The sequence below is a fragment of the Aulostomus chinensis genome, chromosome 2 (genome assembly GCF_037954235.1).
Source record: "Aulostomus chinensis isolate RoL2024-O1b breed Wild chromosome 2, RoL_Achi_v1.0, whole genome shotgun sequence".
NCBI classification, from domain to species: domain Eukaryota; kingdom Metazoa; phylum Chordata; class Actinopteri; order Syngnathiformes; family Aulostomidae; genus Aulostomus; species Aulostomus chinensis.
The window spans coordinates 30,834,318-30,850,050 of NC_141321.1; the positions used below are offsets into that span (position 1 = coordinate 30,834,318).

At 45.5% G+C, this 15,733-nt stretch overlaps 1 protein-coding gene across 2 annotated transcripts; it reads left to right on the forward strand.

Moving 5' to 3' along the window:
* Positions 1-3,001: 3,001 nt before the first annotated feature.
* On the forward strand, positions 3,002-15,212 carry LOC147269722 (semaphorin-7A). Of its 2 annotated transcripts, none has more exons than XM_086189711.1 (14): positions 3,002-3,177; positions 4,191-4,324; positions 4,411-4,479; positions 4,564-4,662; positions 4,913-5,021; positions 5,381-5,488; positions 5,947-6,089; positions 6,191-6,369; positions 6,909-7,017; positions 7,703-7,898; positions 9,469-9,581; positions 9,665-9,810; positions 11,448-11,524; positions 13,566-15,212. In XM_086189711.1, the coding sequence occupies exons 1-14, from the start codon at positions 3,072-3,074 to the stop codon at positions 13,919-13,921; spliced, it is 1,944 nt and encodes a 647-aa protein (XP_086045837.1). In that variant the 5' UTR covers positions 3,002-3,071; the 3' UTR covers positions 13,922-15,212. The 2 variants fall into 2 exon arrangements, with proteins under 2 accessions (XP_086045837.1, XP_086045847.1); XM_086189721.1 differs by having other exon boundaries at positions 4,429-4,479.
* Positions 15,213-15,733: the final 521 nt, after the last annotated feature.

Below are 15,733 nucleotides of genomic sequence, written 5' to 3' on the forward strand. Positions count from 1 at the left end.
GTTTTTACAGGGTTCCCACTCACACGCGGTCATTACACAATACTTGACATTCATCTAAAATACACGATGGCTCCTAAAAACTTTTATTTCTTCACTTCTTGAAACAAAATCTAAATTTACAGATGTGTTTCCTCTGGATGTTCCAGATCATAAATTCAAAGACTTGCCAAACATCTGTCCGTCCGTCTCAAGAACTTTCCAGGCTTTTCTTCCTTCAAGGATAAGAAGTATGTCCTCACGCGCCCTTATCTCAGAGAGGAATTACATGGCGGTAGTTTGTTATGCAATAACAAGGCTTCCCCGGGGCCAGCGGGCTCTCAACAGAAGCCCTCTGTCGCTCCAGATTAAAGCGTTATAGGGTCGCTTCTGTTGCTTTTGTCTGAGTGATCAAACAACAGCTCATTGGATTACAGATGAACTTGGCATCATCAACAGAGAAATGACAGGCGTCATGCCAACATGCAAACCGTGAAATGTCTCAGAACAACGGCGACGTTACTCTCTATTCTCTGCTTTTGTTCACTGAGCGTAAGGGGACAGGCTCTGTTAACCCTCTCATTAACCTATCAAGGCAACCTACCACTATTTGGACCCCCCCCCCCCCACACACACACACACACACACACCAAACCTCAACCACTCTTTTCTTCCATGGTCCACACAAAAAAGAGACACTGAGCAACGAGAAAAGGCTATTAAAAAGTGTTGGGGTTATCAATTAATAAGACTTATTAATGAGTTTCTCCTGATGTGGCTCCATCCTGGCTGGCCTGCTTCATCCCTGCTGCTGCAACACCAACATGTCGATCACAGAATCGTTTATTTACAGATTTAAAAGCTGTACAGGTCCGGATACAGATGAAACTTGACATACCGATGAGTTGTCATCAGCTCGTTCAACGGTGTGGTTGCATCATCTGTTTAAAGTCTTATTCTTCTCCCGCAGATTGTCCCCCCCCCCCCCAAAAAAAGCTGACACGCACACTTTATTTGTCACGAGATGACCAGAATGAGACACCAGAGGAAGAGCGGCAGTATGACATCAGTTGTTCCCTCAAAAAGGAATTTAGTTTTTAAATCTTGACCTTACTTTGCCATTTTTGTCTCAGTGAGTGATAGAAATTGCCATCGTTGGAATCGCTCCAGTGAGGAGGGAGGGCAAAGGACCAGGCTACAGTGTAATCCTAAGGGGCAAATTACAAAAAGTGCTCCCCCCCCCCCAACAATTACAGGCTCTAATTAGGGCCTGAGCCAGTCCATGGCGAAGACCCTATTATGTTTCGAAGTCACACTCGTTGTTATTATAATTGTCTGACAACAATTTAAAAGCCTGTCTGGACCTTCATCTGGGTATCGTCAAGTTTGTGAAGGTCTCATTCTCATTAAGAGAGTCTTGCACTTAAAAAAAAATCTTCAAATGTCTAAGAGAGTTGCTGGGAAATTGTGCTCGATTGCGGAAAATGTCAGTTTAATGTTATTTAAAAGTTCGTGAGTGCACATTTCCAAATCATGACAACAAAATGACACACAACACTGTGCAAAGCTTTTTATAGGCTTCCTCTTTTTGATAAAGACACACTAAGGTTTTAAACACCCCCACTATCGGAACTTGATACATGAAACCGTATGAGATATTACACATAATCCTGCAGGACCGTCTGGGTTTCTGTCGGAGACGCTGCTGCTAAACCAGTCAAAACCAGTCACGCTGCTATGAATATGAACTGCAGTGAGTTTTCAGCATGATGCAGCATTCCCAGTGTAACTGGCCAGCTTCCAGTCACAGCTGCAGTCTGGTTTCAGCTGCTGGCCAAAGACACACACACACACACACACACACACACACACACACACACACACACACACACACACACACACATCCATTAACTCACACCATTGTCCTCTATCACCGAGAGAGGAGTTGGGAAGTTGCAAGTGTTTATTTTTCCTCTAGATGATGTCTTTTAAACCCAGATTGACTGGAAGAAAACGCTCCATTGAAATGTAATGTTGATTTCGTCTGCAGTAACAGCAATGGTCCACAAGAGGGCATGATGAGGCTGGTTGACTGGGTTCCTGCTGCGATCTGCCAGAGGTGCTGATTCCCTTCGTGAATTACAGCTCGGGGAGATCTACTGGATTTCTGAATGTGATGTTTAAATATATACAGGCTTAAATGAAGAAATAAACTCAACATGTTTGTTTTTGTAAACTAGTGCCTGCTGGGATGGGGATGGGCAGTATCAGCAGGCACTAGTTTACAAAAACAAACATGTTGAGTTTATTTTCACCCGAGAGGCGGGGTTCACCCTGGACAGGTCATCAGTTCATGGCAGGGTCAACACATAGAGACAGACAACCATTCACACTCACAGCCACACCTACGGTCAATTTAGAGTATCAATCAGCCTCGTCCCCTCTTGATGTCTTTGGACTGTGGGAGGAAGCTGGAGTACCAGAGAGAACCCACGCAGGAACAGGGAGAACATGCAGACTCACCCAGAAAGAGCCTGTGCCCGAACCGGGACTCGAACCTACAACCTTCTTGCTGTGAGGCTAACCACTGCACCACTGTGCCGCCTTGCTCTGTTTCATAGGTGATTAAATACCGCACCAACACTGCCATCTGCAGGTTGAAAGCTGAGTGAACAGATAAATTGGTTCAGAATAAAGAAGAAAATAAAGGGGGGGGGGGTCATTTTACAGTCATTTATACATCAGTTAGCGTCTCTTTTCGGTGGATTATTACAGGACGGAATTGACAGAACCACCGGAGCCTGATGACGGGGGGAGGAAAAAAAGTACCAGTCGAAGCAAATATAGTGGTTTATTTTACTTTGTTTTTTATGAATGAAAAGAAACTGTAAGAGGAGATTACAACAACAACAAAAAGAATGAAAAACAATAAAAATGTATGAGTAATAATCGCCATTATTACAAAAAATAAAAGGCGGGGGAGGGGGGGGGGTAACGTAGCGAAACCCAAACAAAACCAACAGCCAATCAGAGGAAGCCCTTCTTCACAACCTGCACTCTCGACGTCGCGAGCCTCGGTCCATCGACACCTGAAGATGAATTCCTTCATTTTAAGAGTTTCTTGGTTTTTATTCCCGATCCTCGAATGTTTGACAGCGGGGAGCTCGACGCATTCACCGAGAATGGTGTTGACGGACGAAGGTAAGCTTCCCTTTAATTTCCTCGACAACACGGGAAGTACTCTAATGCTTAGAAGTAGAAGTAGATTCAGGCAAAAGGAGTATGATCATCCTGTGTCGGGTTGATATTGAACACAGCACGACTTTATCCTTAATCCTCACAGTTCTACATGAGAGTATCATCATCTAGGCCACTGTAGAGCATTCATAGGTGCTTTATATGATGTATTAATAACTCAGTACTGCACCACATCATATAATCATATCACAGGGAAAGTACTTCGAAGTAGGTGAGGCGGGTGAAAAGGGCAACACTGGCCTCGGCAATGAAGAGAGGACTTTGAAGTAGTTGATGGAAGTATAAGTATGTCAGAACTTTAGAGAATGTCCTCAGTGACACACAGCTGGAAGATTGTTCCAGTGGAATAAAACGAATCAGATTTACATTCTGTCAAAGCCATGAGATGTTCAACTTAACTAAAAAAAACAAACAAAAAACAACAACTTTGAGGTCTGAATTTGTGAGATGTGGTGTCAGTGAACCTCAAAATCCGTGCAGACACATTTTGAATCTGTAGTTCTGTAAATGTTCTGTTTGTTCAGACAGACGCCAGCCGCTGGTCCAGTGCGCTGAGAACAGGCCAGAACACTTCCCTGAGCCACCATCGCCCGAGAAAAATGATTAGGAGTTTTCATTTTGCTTTTTTTTTTTTTTTTAAATTTCAATTTTAAAAAACAACAACCTTTCCTGCCTCCTTTAAGTCCCAGTGTTTAACGTGTAGGAGGCGCCCAGTGTTCACAAGATCCAGGTTTCAGTGCTGCATCCTGCCAGCTGAGCTGTCGTGAACGTTAGTGCTCACGTGGGGCTGTAATTCCTTCTGTTTAAAAAACAAAAACAAACAAACAACAACAAAAAAAACAACAATTCCCGTTCGCCAAGCCTGGATTCACCTGAAAATACAGCAGAACCATAACAAAGACACAAACGTAAACTCACGTCAGAATTTACGATGATAAGGTTCATTTTCACTGCAGAGACCCCGATGAAAAGGTTTCCACTCCCCGGAGACAACACGCACGTCCGAATCCTCCTGAGGGAAGAGCCTGATGTCGTCACCGTCGTCGGACCAACACACCTGCACACGCTCAACTTTCAAAGTTCTCTGAAGGTGAAAGTAAATTCTTGCCCCGTTTGATTAAACCAGTAGTTCAAGTACCAACAGCATGCATTTTGGAGCTACTCGAGGGAACGTAGTATTACTTCTCTCCACAGAGTACCGTGGGAAAGGAGGTGCTGTGGGACGACTGCGAGGCTCCGCAAAAAGTGAGGACAGAAGTGTGAAGCAGCTGCGGCTCGCCGGTTGCTCCTGCTGCGTGAACCCTGGTCATTCTTTCTCCCTTCTTGCAGAACTGCAGCTACAACATCTCTTTGGTGCAGGAGAGGGTGGCAGCCGACCGGCTCCTTCTGTGTGGGACCGACGGCCGAACCACGCGGTGCTGTGACGTGGTGGGATGATCTAACGAGTTCTTGACCGCGTGACTGTTGAAACAGACGTTATTTTTCCATACTACAATTTCTTTGCTTCTGTGGTAGAAAGTGGGAAAATAAATCAACAAAATATTCTCCAAGAAAAAAAAAAAAACCCAACATTTTAGCCGTCACGCAAATTGTTTAAAACTTCCCTATCAGTTCATCGCTTCCCGTTGGGGGATTTTATCCAGACCAAATGAAAACTGACTTATTTTTTCCTTTGCAGATGCTATCGGAGGAGGTGCCCGTGTGCAGGCCTGCGGACAATTTAAAGCAAATTACAGAAAGCATAACACATTTTCAAATCAAGGAAAACACACACTCTGCTCTTGCTGGTGAGTTGTTTTGAGCGCCTCCGGGATTTCTGTTTTCTCCCCAGGATCCTTATCAATCTTCCCTTTCTGGTTTCCTAGATTTCCTGAGTTTATTCACTGTTATGAACACATTCGCTTGAATGCTCTACTGTACTGGATGTTTCCGTGGCTTCGCGATGGCGTTTCATTTATGTTACAATTCCTTGCAAAGCTGCTGCAGCAGCGCTTGCTCGTCTTTACCGGCTATCCCCCCAAGACCAAAGCCACACAGTTGCAGTCGTGACACACTAGGAAACAACAGTGTGCGGCATGTGGGGGGTGAACGAACAGACTGTGAGGAATCCTGGATGTTGTCAGGATGATTTTCTTTGTGGTCCCAGAGTCTGGAGCAGATGCTGTCCTCTTGGTGACATACTCCGGATCTCAAGAGTACGTTGGCATCCACAAGTTTGGGAGAAACCGAGTTGGGCCAGCAAGCCACGATAAAGGTATTAGCATGGAGGTGGTTGGTTGGTTGGTTGGGGTTTTTAATGTTTGAAAGTTTCTTTCGAGGAACAAGCTAACTTTTGGTCAAATGTGCTAATTTGTCATCTTCCCTGGAGCCAAACATGAAGATAGAGACCCTCTAAGACAAGCTAGCCGCTACAGTAAGTAGCTTAGCACAGTCAGTGGCTCTAGGTGGATACCTGAATTTAAGCCAGAAACCCCACAAAACTGCCATTTGATATGACTACCATTGTATGTACACTACTTTCATGATCCAGTTTAAAATGAGGAGGTATTGAAGTATGATTTTAGACATAGCTGGAACTAGATCTTTGGTGCAAAGCCTTCAGTGCAATGATGGCGTCCATCTTCTTGTCTGGATCTGTGGATGGTGAATAGGTCTATGTTGGCGCCTTCTTTTTAAATGTGAAGAGACAGTCATGTTTTTTTCTGCCTGTAGAGCAGCAATACAAGGGCTTAGCTCTCATCAGCCGGAGGGAAGAGCCTCTGCAGGACAGGGCCTATGCTTTCTACACGGAGAGAGACAAAGACCCAGGCCTCTACAGTGAGATGTGGATCCCTTTTGTCACCCGGGTTTGCCTGGTGAGTCCTGCACAGCATGCCAGCAAGTTCATGTCTTCAAGTTGGGCGTCGGCTTTTTGGAGGAGTTATGAATGGCTAATCCACTGCTGTGCTGCTTCTAGACAGATAACGGTGGGCCTAAGAACAACCTGCAGCGTATCTGGACGTCCCAGCTGAGCGCCAGGATGTTCTGCGGGGACGTTGATAGCAAGCAGCACTTCTCTGAGCTGGTAGATGTGGCGATTGTGCACGGGGACCACTGGCAGGACACCAGGGTTTATGCCCTCTTCAGAAATGAGTGGTAGGCCTCTGTTATCATTCAGGCAAAATTGGAGGGGATATTAATGTACCAGGGACTCATTGTGCGTCTTCTGAAAATTAATCGTCATGGGTGGGATGAAGTAAATCAAGCATACAGTCACAAGATAAACATTTGGCTAAAATGTGGGGCCCATGGCGTGCTTAGTCATCTGCAGATCCGCAGATGATCTGCTTGTTCAGACTGCTGAGTCTCTTTCCTGCACGCAAAACCTCACTTAGAAATACAACCCTGCTATATCCTGACTTGGTAAAACGTAAGATACTCAGACCAACTTGCTCCAGTTCAGCGTGAGGTTGACAAACAGTTGTACTTCTGTTAAGCTGTTGACTCGAACACAGAAATGTTTCCTTCTCCTTTACCTTAAATGATGTTTTTAACTTCCTTTTTTCTGTGGTGGCGGGAGGTCTGTTCCACTCTTTTGAGACAGAGCCCGTCTGCAGCTAGCAGCCCAGGTCTTTGCCGAGCAGAACACTTTCCTGTTATTGGTGTTCACCAGCCTGACCTCTGTGTCTCTGCAGGACAATGAGCGCTGTGTGCGTCTACTCCGTACAAGACATGGACAAGGTCTTCTCACAGTCGCCGTTCAAAGGTTACAGCGGGGACGGCCAGCAGGACAGGCCCAGGGAGGTATGGCTTAGTGGAAAAAATGCAAGTCTTGTCACTGTTCAGCTCCTCTTACAAAAAGCACATCTGAGCAATAAAGTGATGGTCAATACCAGCATAGCTCAAAGATGATGGAATAGCTGTCTCTCTCTCCACATTCTCAATAAACCTTGGAGAAACCCCCGTCATTACAATGACCTCATAACACTGAATATCATGCCTGCACCGTAGAAAGACTCCTATTACCTGGTCCAGCAGGTGCAAAGGGTTCATTTTGTTCCCTCAAATGCTCTGACGCACAATTTTTTTTTCTTTACACGGTAAGATTATTTTTTGACCTCACCCTAGACGGCAGGAGCCCCTCTTTAATTTGGCGTGCAACCATACATCGTAGGAGAAGCTGACAGACCAAGCGTGACATCACCCGAGGAAGTTTTTCGCCATCTTGGCTTCCCGTAAGCAAATTTGGATGAGCTGGCCAGCAGTGAGCCTCGCCCTAAAGCAAATCCTGCCGTATTTGTTTGTTTTTTTAAATTTCAAAACCAGTGACGAGGACTGCTCGTGACGAAACTTCTGAGTACGCTATCAAGCGAGAATTTTGCAGTTCTAGAAGTCCCTTCTTCCTGGCCGTCAGATGAACTGCAGGTTTAGTGCTCCTCCCTGTTCGCTTGACTGGGAAAGGTCATTGATGTGCCACTCCTGCTGCCAGTGTGTTGCAGACAGCACAAAGATCTCTTTGGATGCCCTGAGAATGATCAAGAAGACCACGGAGATGGAGCAGTGGATTATGCCCATGGAGAAGACCCACCCACTTCTCATCAGTCGCTACAACTACACTCACATCTACGTGGACAGAGAGCCGCGCCGGAGCAACAGCGACCACATCGTGCTGTTCCTGTCTCTACGTGAGTTCTAAAGACTCAAGGGGGTTGATACCAGGAATACTGCACTCTGCGTTTATCGAAATGATTACACACAAAGGGGAATGATTTCTTAAGCTGGGGGGTGAGGCGGGCGTGGGGTGTTTGAACAAGCCATACTTGTCATCTTAATGAGGCATAGCAGCAGCATCAGGATGCATGGGCAGGGCTGGCAACAAGTTAAATTACTCAGCCAGAGAGGAAGCCAGAGATTGAGGAGAGGCTGCTGGGGAGGATTTTGGTCTGCATCAGAATGTGTAGCCCTCAGCTGTTAGTTGTGGCTTGATGACTGGAATGTAGGTACACGTGTGATGCTTCCATAGACGAGGGACGGGCCCTAGGTTGTCATGACACCTCGTAGGTGTGTGGTGTGACTCACTGAGGGGGAAATGCAACAGCTTCCTGTTCCAGTTACGCAAATGACCAAACTTAACACAAAGTTTCACTCCATAATCTGAGCAACAAATGGAGCTGCAGGGGAGAGAAGACCAGAACTCCAGGTTCTGATCATTAGTTTCACTATTTCTACCTTTTCAAAGAAGCTGAGTGTGAACCTGTAAAGGATGATACTTTTTGGATGTTCCTGTCTCATGACATCAACATGAGAGAAGTGGAGATCTTCGGTTTTGATTTGTGGCTTGTGATTTCCCGAAACAAACACGCACACACCATGTGGGATCGTATGTGTGTGTCCCTCATGTTAACTTCTGTCATTTCTGTTGTGTATTGTTGCAGTCTTCCCTACACTTTGCTTGACAGAGATGAAGCAATTGTTACAAGATGAGAAGTGGCCAAGTTCTTCTTTTGTCATGGGTTAAAGTGGTCACGTGACTGGGTGACAGAGGTCAGGGTGACGAAGCCGCCAGGTCTCATCAAGGTCTTGCTTCAGTACTCTTGTTTGGGACCGTTTATTTTTAGCAACAATGTTTCAAAATAAAAGCGGTATTGTAGATCCTCATTTTTGGGTGAACTATGTCTTTTAAGCATCACAGTTTTGTGGTTGACAAAGTACACAACGGCCGTGTTTTTGAACAGTCAAGTATTTTAAAAGCAAGTCCTTCAGCAAGTGAATCAAGTAAACATTTGATGGAAATACTTTCATTTGGAGGGGAGAAAGTACTACGTCCATCACTGTTCTAAAGTCGCTGTAACATCAAGATAACATTGAAATATATATTAGTTTAAGTTGGAAATGTGATGTTGAGTACAAGCGACCCGCAGCAAGTCAGGGCTGCAGCCTCCTCCTGGCTCTTTAAAACTGCTGTGTAGAGCAACATCCACTGGCACGTCTAAGAAGAAATAAGCTCAAAGAGGCACCTGAAAACAGGCAACTTTGTTCACAGTTCCCTGAAGTAGAATATGAACCTTTGCGCGGTGTAAATGGAACAGCATGAAAGGTTTTATGATCACTCAGTAACGGCTGTCATTTCATTTCACAATGCCTCATTGTCTTTGTCAGAATGAGGTCACGAAAAGTGTTGGACATGAGTGGGATGGTTGGCATTTTGCTGCTGATTAGTCATCCTACCTTTCCTCCCCATTTGCCGTTGAATAGATCATGGAGGAGTTCATAAAGTCATGCAATCCAAGAATCAGACCTTTGTCATCGCTGAATACCGGCCTTTCAGCCACCATCATGTGAGCAGCATCATCCTTCACCGCGCCTCGGTGAGTGAGAGTTCTGGAATAGGAGGGGTGAAGGTACGCAGGGGTTGTATTCACGGAACTGTGCTTTTTTTTTTGTTTTCCAGAGGAAATTGTACGTGAGCTCCCAAAATGAACTGGTGCAGCTGGACGCAGCGAACTGTGCCCAGTATGGAGACACATGTCAGGACTGCGTCCTGGCCAGGGATCCCTACTGCAACTGGAACAAAAGCCACTGCTCCCCTGAGCCTGAGTAAGGACGTCCAAACATAACTGCAAAATTACAATGAACAGGAAATGATACTTCTTACTATCGCATTGTTTTTGTTTTTGTTTTTGTTTTTTTTTAATGTACCAAAATGTCCACAGTTAAAATAAAGATCAGGAAGTGGTCCTGTACAACACAAAAACAGGCACAGGCACCCGCCATCCTTCAGTCGCCCCCGCCCTCGTCTCTTCGAGGTATCATAGCACCTTCAGGAGAAGGCTATCCGACAATTCTCATTTAGTGGTTCCGTTCGAGTTCCTGTTGCCATGCTAGCATGACAGCTCTTTTGTTTTGTATGCAGTTCCAACCTTTTGACGAGCGCGATATCAGCAGTTTTCTCTTATGATAACCGAACAATGCCCTTTATTCAACAGCTGTCAGCGTTTTGTTCCGACAGCTGTCAACAGATTTATGTCGGTCAAAGCTGGGCTCAGGGCCAGAGGACGAAAGTCACATGTCAGTGCTCTGCCTCCAGCTCATAGATGAAGCTGTTCAATCAGAGGAACATCGTAGATGAAGCTGTTCAGGAACATCGTAGATGAAGCTGTTCAATCAGAGGAACATCGTAGATGAAGCTGTTCAGGAACATCGTAGATGAAGCTGTTCAGGAACATCGTAGATGAAGCTGTTCATTCAGAGGAACATGGTAGATGAAGCTGTTCATTCAGAGGAACATGGTAGATGAAGCTGTTCATTCAGAGGAACATGGTAGATGAAGCTGTTCATTCAGAGGAACATGGTAGATGAAGCTGTTCATTCAGAGGAACATGGTAGATGAAGCTGTTCAGGAACATCGTAGATGAAGCTGTTCAGGAACATCGTAGATGAAGCTGTTCAACCAGAGGAACATCGTAGATGAAGCTGTTCAGGAACATCGTAGATGAAGCTGTTCATTCAGAGGAACATCGTAGATGAAGCTGTTCATTCAGAGGAACATCGTAGATGAAGCTGTTCATTCAGAGGAACATCGTAGATGAAGCTGTTCAATCAGAGGAACATCGTAGATGAAGCTGTTCATTCAGAGGAACATGGTAGATGAAGCTGTTCAACCAGAGGAACATCGTAGATGAAGCTGTTCATTCAGAGGAACATCGTAGATGAAGCTGTTCAATCAGAGGAACATCGTAGATGAAGCTGTTCATTCAGAGGAACATGGTAGATGAAGCTGTTCAACCAGAGGAACATCGTAGATGAAGCTGTTCAGGAACATCGTAGATGAAGCTTTTCCCAACAAAAATGTTCATATAATATAAAATGTACAACAAAACCTATATTTCCTGCTACATTTCCAGTCGGGCACTGATGTGGAGTCATAGGTCACATTTGTCACCAACATGGAGCCCCATTTGTTCGATTCCAACCGCGACTCATTTGATGTCCCTATGTCTGATGAAACCGCCGAGATGAAGGGCGGGTCGTGGAACTTTGGTTCTGACAGTCAAAAGATGTTGCAGGCGCTCCTCTGAATTGAACCTATGATTTTGCAGCTTCCAGTAATGCACTGGTACCATAAATGAACGGATTTCCCATATCAGCGGGAATGTTAGGTGTCCGTTTGTCGTGGATCTGCTGTGCGTGCGCAGAGACGTTTTTCTAACGCAGACGAATCTTTGCTTTCACAGTGGGATACTTGAGGACGTAGCCACCAGGAACCATAACATGTGTCTGTCCACTACCACCCTTCAGCTCCACAGAAAAGGTTTGTGGATATTCATAGGTATGGACCTGTTGTGGTTAGAAGCTGCTGGCTAAAGGTCATGTGATGCTGTTCATGCAAACACTCCACCGCAGCTAGAGAGCCGCTTTTAAAAGCAGCTCTCTAGCTGCAGTGGGGTGTTTGCTTCCTCTGACCTGGTTTGTATTTGGTTCAGCAGAGCAAAGCTGCTGGTTCCAGCCTGTTGCTGCTTCTGTGTTTTATTTCATTTCATACGTGGAGCTCCAGGCCCTGGTCCCTGTTCCCGCTCCTGCAGGTTTTCAGTCCTGGGCTGGTTTGTTTGTGGAAACCTGGCTGTCATCACACCTTATCTATGGAAACCTGTTGTTCTAATATTTGCAATGTAAACCGCCCCTGCTCTCTGCCTCGCTACCTTGTCTGTGCACCTGTGACATCACCCATGGGCTCTCACTTCCTCAGTCACAGCTGCTTCTGAAACTCGACAGGTGCAGTTTGTAAATTCCATCCCAGTTCCATTTCTCTTCAGGTTGAATGAAATGAAAGGTCACGACTTTCCATCATTTTGTCATCTGTTGACATTTATAACTCAGAGGTTTGACTGGCAGGAGAGCAGCAGTCAGTAAACCAGTCAGCCCACCTCAGGGCTGCTGGCTGGGATGCCACGGGTGGACGCTGGTCATTTTTGATACGGTTTTATAACCCAGTGAACTTTCATTTTATTCCACGTTCGTTTTTTTTTGCCCTCTTGGTGTATTGGTCGTATGCTGTTGATGTGACGTTAACGAGCTGCTCAAGCGAAGACTAGCGGGACTATGAAAGCAGTTTGGATGGGATTCTTCACAAATTAGGAGGCAATAACCGGCGTTTGAAAAGGCGCGTCAAAGAGAAGTTGTTTTTCTTTAATTCACAGTGTTTACATGCGTTTTTATTAGTCTGTAGGAAATGTGAAGGTTTCACACAGACATGCCAGAGACCCGTGACCCGTGCCGTCACAGTAAATGACCGCTCACACGTGAAAGATCACCCCCACCGTGTCGTCTGTTGAGGAAGAACGCCGTTCCAGAGAACGCGGGTCAAATGTCCATGTAAAACGTGACAGGAACGACAACTCAGAACAGACTTTGCTTCTGTGGCCTGAGAACCTCGGTTGTTCCAGCGATGCGGTAAAACTCCTCACCCCATTTGAACTTGTTGTGAATGATCAAGGCGGCCGCGAGGCTGTTTGGACTGCGTGTGGAAGTTGCCGTGCCAGTTTGATTCTGATAATCTCACCCGGCTTCATCTCAGCCTCGGGACAGCTGTTGGAGGTGAGTGGCGGCGCCTGCGTGATGTCACTGCCAGTATTTTGACATGAAGAACAGATCACATGTCTGCTTGTAGTTTAGACAAGTGTCTGTTTATTGACTCACAGTGAATTAAGAGATCAAAACAGAGCTACAAGCGAGCAGTCAGAGATCTCTGAGCGTTGGGTTCCACCGATATTAAGAGGTGATTGTTGACCGAGGGAAGGGCACTTGGTTGCTGGGTGCTGCCCACTCCTCCCAGTTGAATTAGGTTGGACTAATTTGGTTGTAAACTGACCAGTAAAGAGTTGTCTCCAGAGACCTCGCCACCCCCACCAACCAAATACAGCACACACCATTTTTTTAAAACTGTCTTGTGTGTTTCAAGACTTCCAGGAGGTCATGACCTCTACTTTGTGAATGTTTCTCTTGAGTCCATCCACCAGTATCCCACACGTTTCCCTCAGTTTTTTGTTTTCGTAACGGTTTCTATTTTAATAATTCATTCTCATCTGTAGGTACATAGATAATGTGAGTATACCACTGTACCCCCATGAGAGGCCAAATTATTGAATTTATGTCTTAATAGTGAACCAAGTTATTGCTAAAACACAAAATAGAAATCAACTTGTGTAATTAAAATATGATAGCAGGAATCATTCAGTAATTTCAGTGTCTGGAGACCCCGATGTGGAGGTCTGGGCTCCGTGAAGGTGACGACAAGCAAAGCTGAGGAAACATTGACTTTAGAACTTGACGATGTCCTTGTGTTCTTTGTGCAGTGTTTAGACAAGACAGGAGCGCAGTTATATCTGCAGGCAACGCCACAGTTCCCTCTCAGTCCAACTACTTCCTGGAGTGTCCGGTATCGTCTCATCACGCTCACTATACCTGGCATCACCGAGGGAACTCGATGCCCTGCATCCAGAGTGCCTCGGTGTCCAAGTGCATCCTCCTGATCAAGAGCATGAGTCCACAGCAGGAGGGAACCTACACGTGTGTGTCGGAGGAGAAGGGCTACAGCAAAGTTCTGGTAGAGTACCAGCTGCTGATGAGGGGCGGGGCAGCCTGGCACTCATCCAGCCCGCTGCTGTGGGCGTGTCTGATGCTGGCGCTCATCCAGAGTGCATCCTGTTAGTCCTGAGAAAATAATCAGAGGGCTGCAACGCTTGGACGAGCAAAATAATCCTGATTGGAATTAGAAACTGTGCCTTCCTTTAACCAAAGACTTATCTGTCAAAGCTCACATTCTTTCCAAATTGTGCCTAAAAATGTCATATTTATAAAAAAGTAAAAGTACACAATGAACGTGTCCTACAAAATAAGCAGGAGGACGCTGAGTCTGTCCCCCCACCGTCCCTGAGTTGATTGTATCATGTTGCAACGTGGAAACAAAGTCTTCAGTGATTCGTCCCCAAAAAGTGCATTTTACCTTTTCAAGTTCGAGGTCACAGACACATCTTTTCCCTGCTGTACTTCAATGGGTGACTCCAGAATGCAGAAAGAGCCAGCCAGGTGTATTTAGCTTGGAGCTCGTGGTGACTGGTGGCTGGAAAGGCCAGCTGGTCCTTCTCATTCATGGGAGCACTGAATGGAAGTGTTGCTTTGCTTTCAGCCTAATCTGAAGCGTCTGTGGAGTATTCGGCCTGGTGAGAAGACGTGGATCAAAGGGGGACCGGGCGCTGGAGATTTTTTGAATTGACACTTTTTGACCGTTTTTCTGTTGTTAGCCATCCGCCTCCATCAGCCTCAAGCCAGTTCTGCTTGCAGGATCGTCCCGGTGAGCTCAGGAGAACTGTCTCTGAGCATTTGAGAGGGGAAAATCGCTGTGCGCACTGTAGCACTTTAGGAAAATGTTGCCACGAAATGCAACTTGAGTCCAACAACGTATTTATTTGCAACGCTGTATTTCTGTTCTGTTCATTTGAGAAACTACTTGCAGGTGGTGCATTCACTGTGACCTTGTCTTAGAGTGGAGATGTCCTGTTCTCTACCTCTTTGTTGTCATTTCCTCTTTCACTCGTTGTCAAATGTTAGATTTCGGGTCAGAACACGCAGGATGCCTCATCAGGGGAGCCCAGTCGTCTCTGTGCTGTCTCAGATTTTGTTCTTATGGGGCAATAATGTTTCCCGACACCCTGAAGCGTTTCGGCTGCATGTTGCAACGTTGCCGTTGTCGCAGCTGCCTTGAGCACTTTACAGTGGTGAGAGCCGATGCAGTAGTAGTGTGATGTTTACAGTGCCAAATACCAGGTGAGGATAAATTGAAGATCAGCTGATGTTTCTTTCAGGAAATTAATTTTAAAAGTAAAAGTCCTTTGTAAAACTGCGAGTTGAATTTACTGTTGGTGCAGCTTCTGTCTCTGTACAAGATGTATAAGTTTGCAATAAATTTATTTTTGTATTCAAATAAATTTTAAAACCTTGCACTGATGTTGCAGCACCGTATCCTCTGTCTTTAATCAGGCTTTTTTTTTTTTTCTGTGTTTGAGTTCAGAAGTTCCTTTCTCAATTATCTGTTCTCTGGTTGCAGTTTCCTTCATAACCAAGCAAGTAGACTCGTGATACATTGTAGTATTGAACACAAGAACCACAATGACTTTTATCACAAATTCATAGCGCAACCAAAAAAAAAATCCTGCTACACAAGCAGGTGTGAAGGAGTTGTGAACTTCAAGGTTTAGTCAGAACTGAAGTGAGGAAATCACACGTTTGACGGTTAAACGTGAACGAGAGGAAGTTCCGCAAGTCGAGTCGCATCACGACCATCTAAAGACTTCCTGAGTGTGGCTTGTTCCTGAGCAGCGGGTGAACAACTAACCCTGGAACCTTGACGTGGCTGACTTTGTGCAAGGGCAGGCTGGACAACTGATGGAAGCCTGCAGGTCTGACGAGTGAAAGGGAGTCACGTTATTGGAGGTTCATCTTTAAAGGACATGATAACGCATGC

Excerpts from the sequence above, each read along its gene's own strand:
- LOC147269722 (XM_086189711.1), top strand. The coding sequence starts at position 3,072 with ATGAATTCCTTCATTTTAAGAGTTTCTTGGTTTTTATTCCCGATCCTC. Across the intron at positions 4,325-4,410 it reads ACTTTCAAAGTTCTCTGAAG|TATTACTTCTCTCCACAGAG; the intron begins GTGAAAGTAAAT and ends GAGGGAACGTAG. Across the intron at positions 4,663-4,912 it reads CCACGCGGTGCTGTGACGTG|ATGCTATCGGAGGAGGTGCC; the intron begins GTGGGATGATCT and ends TTTCCTTTGCAG.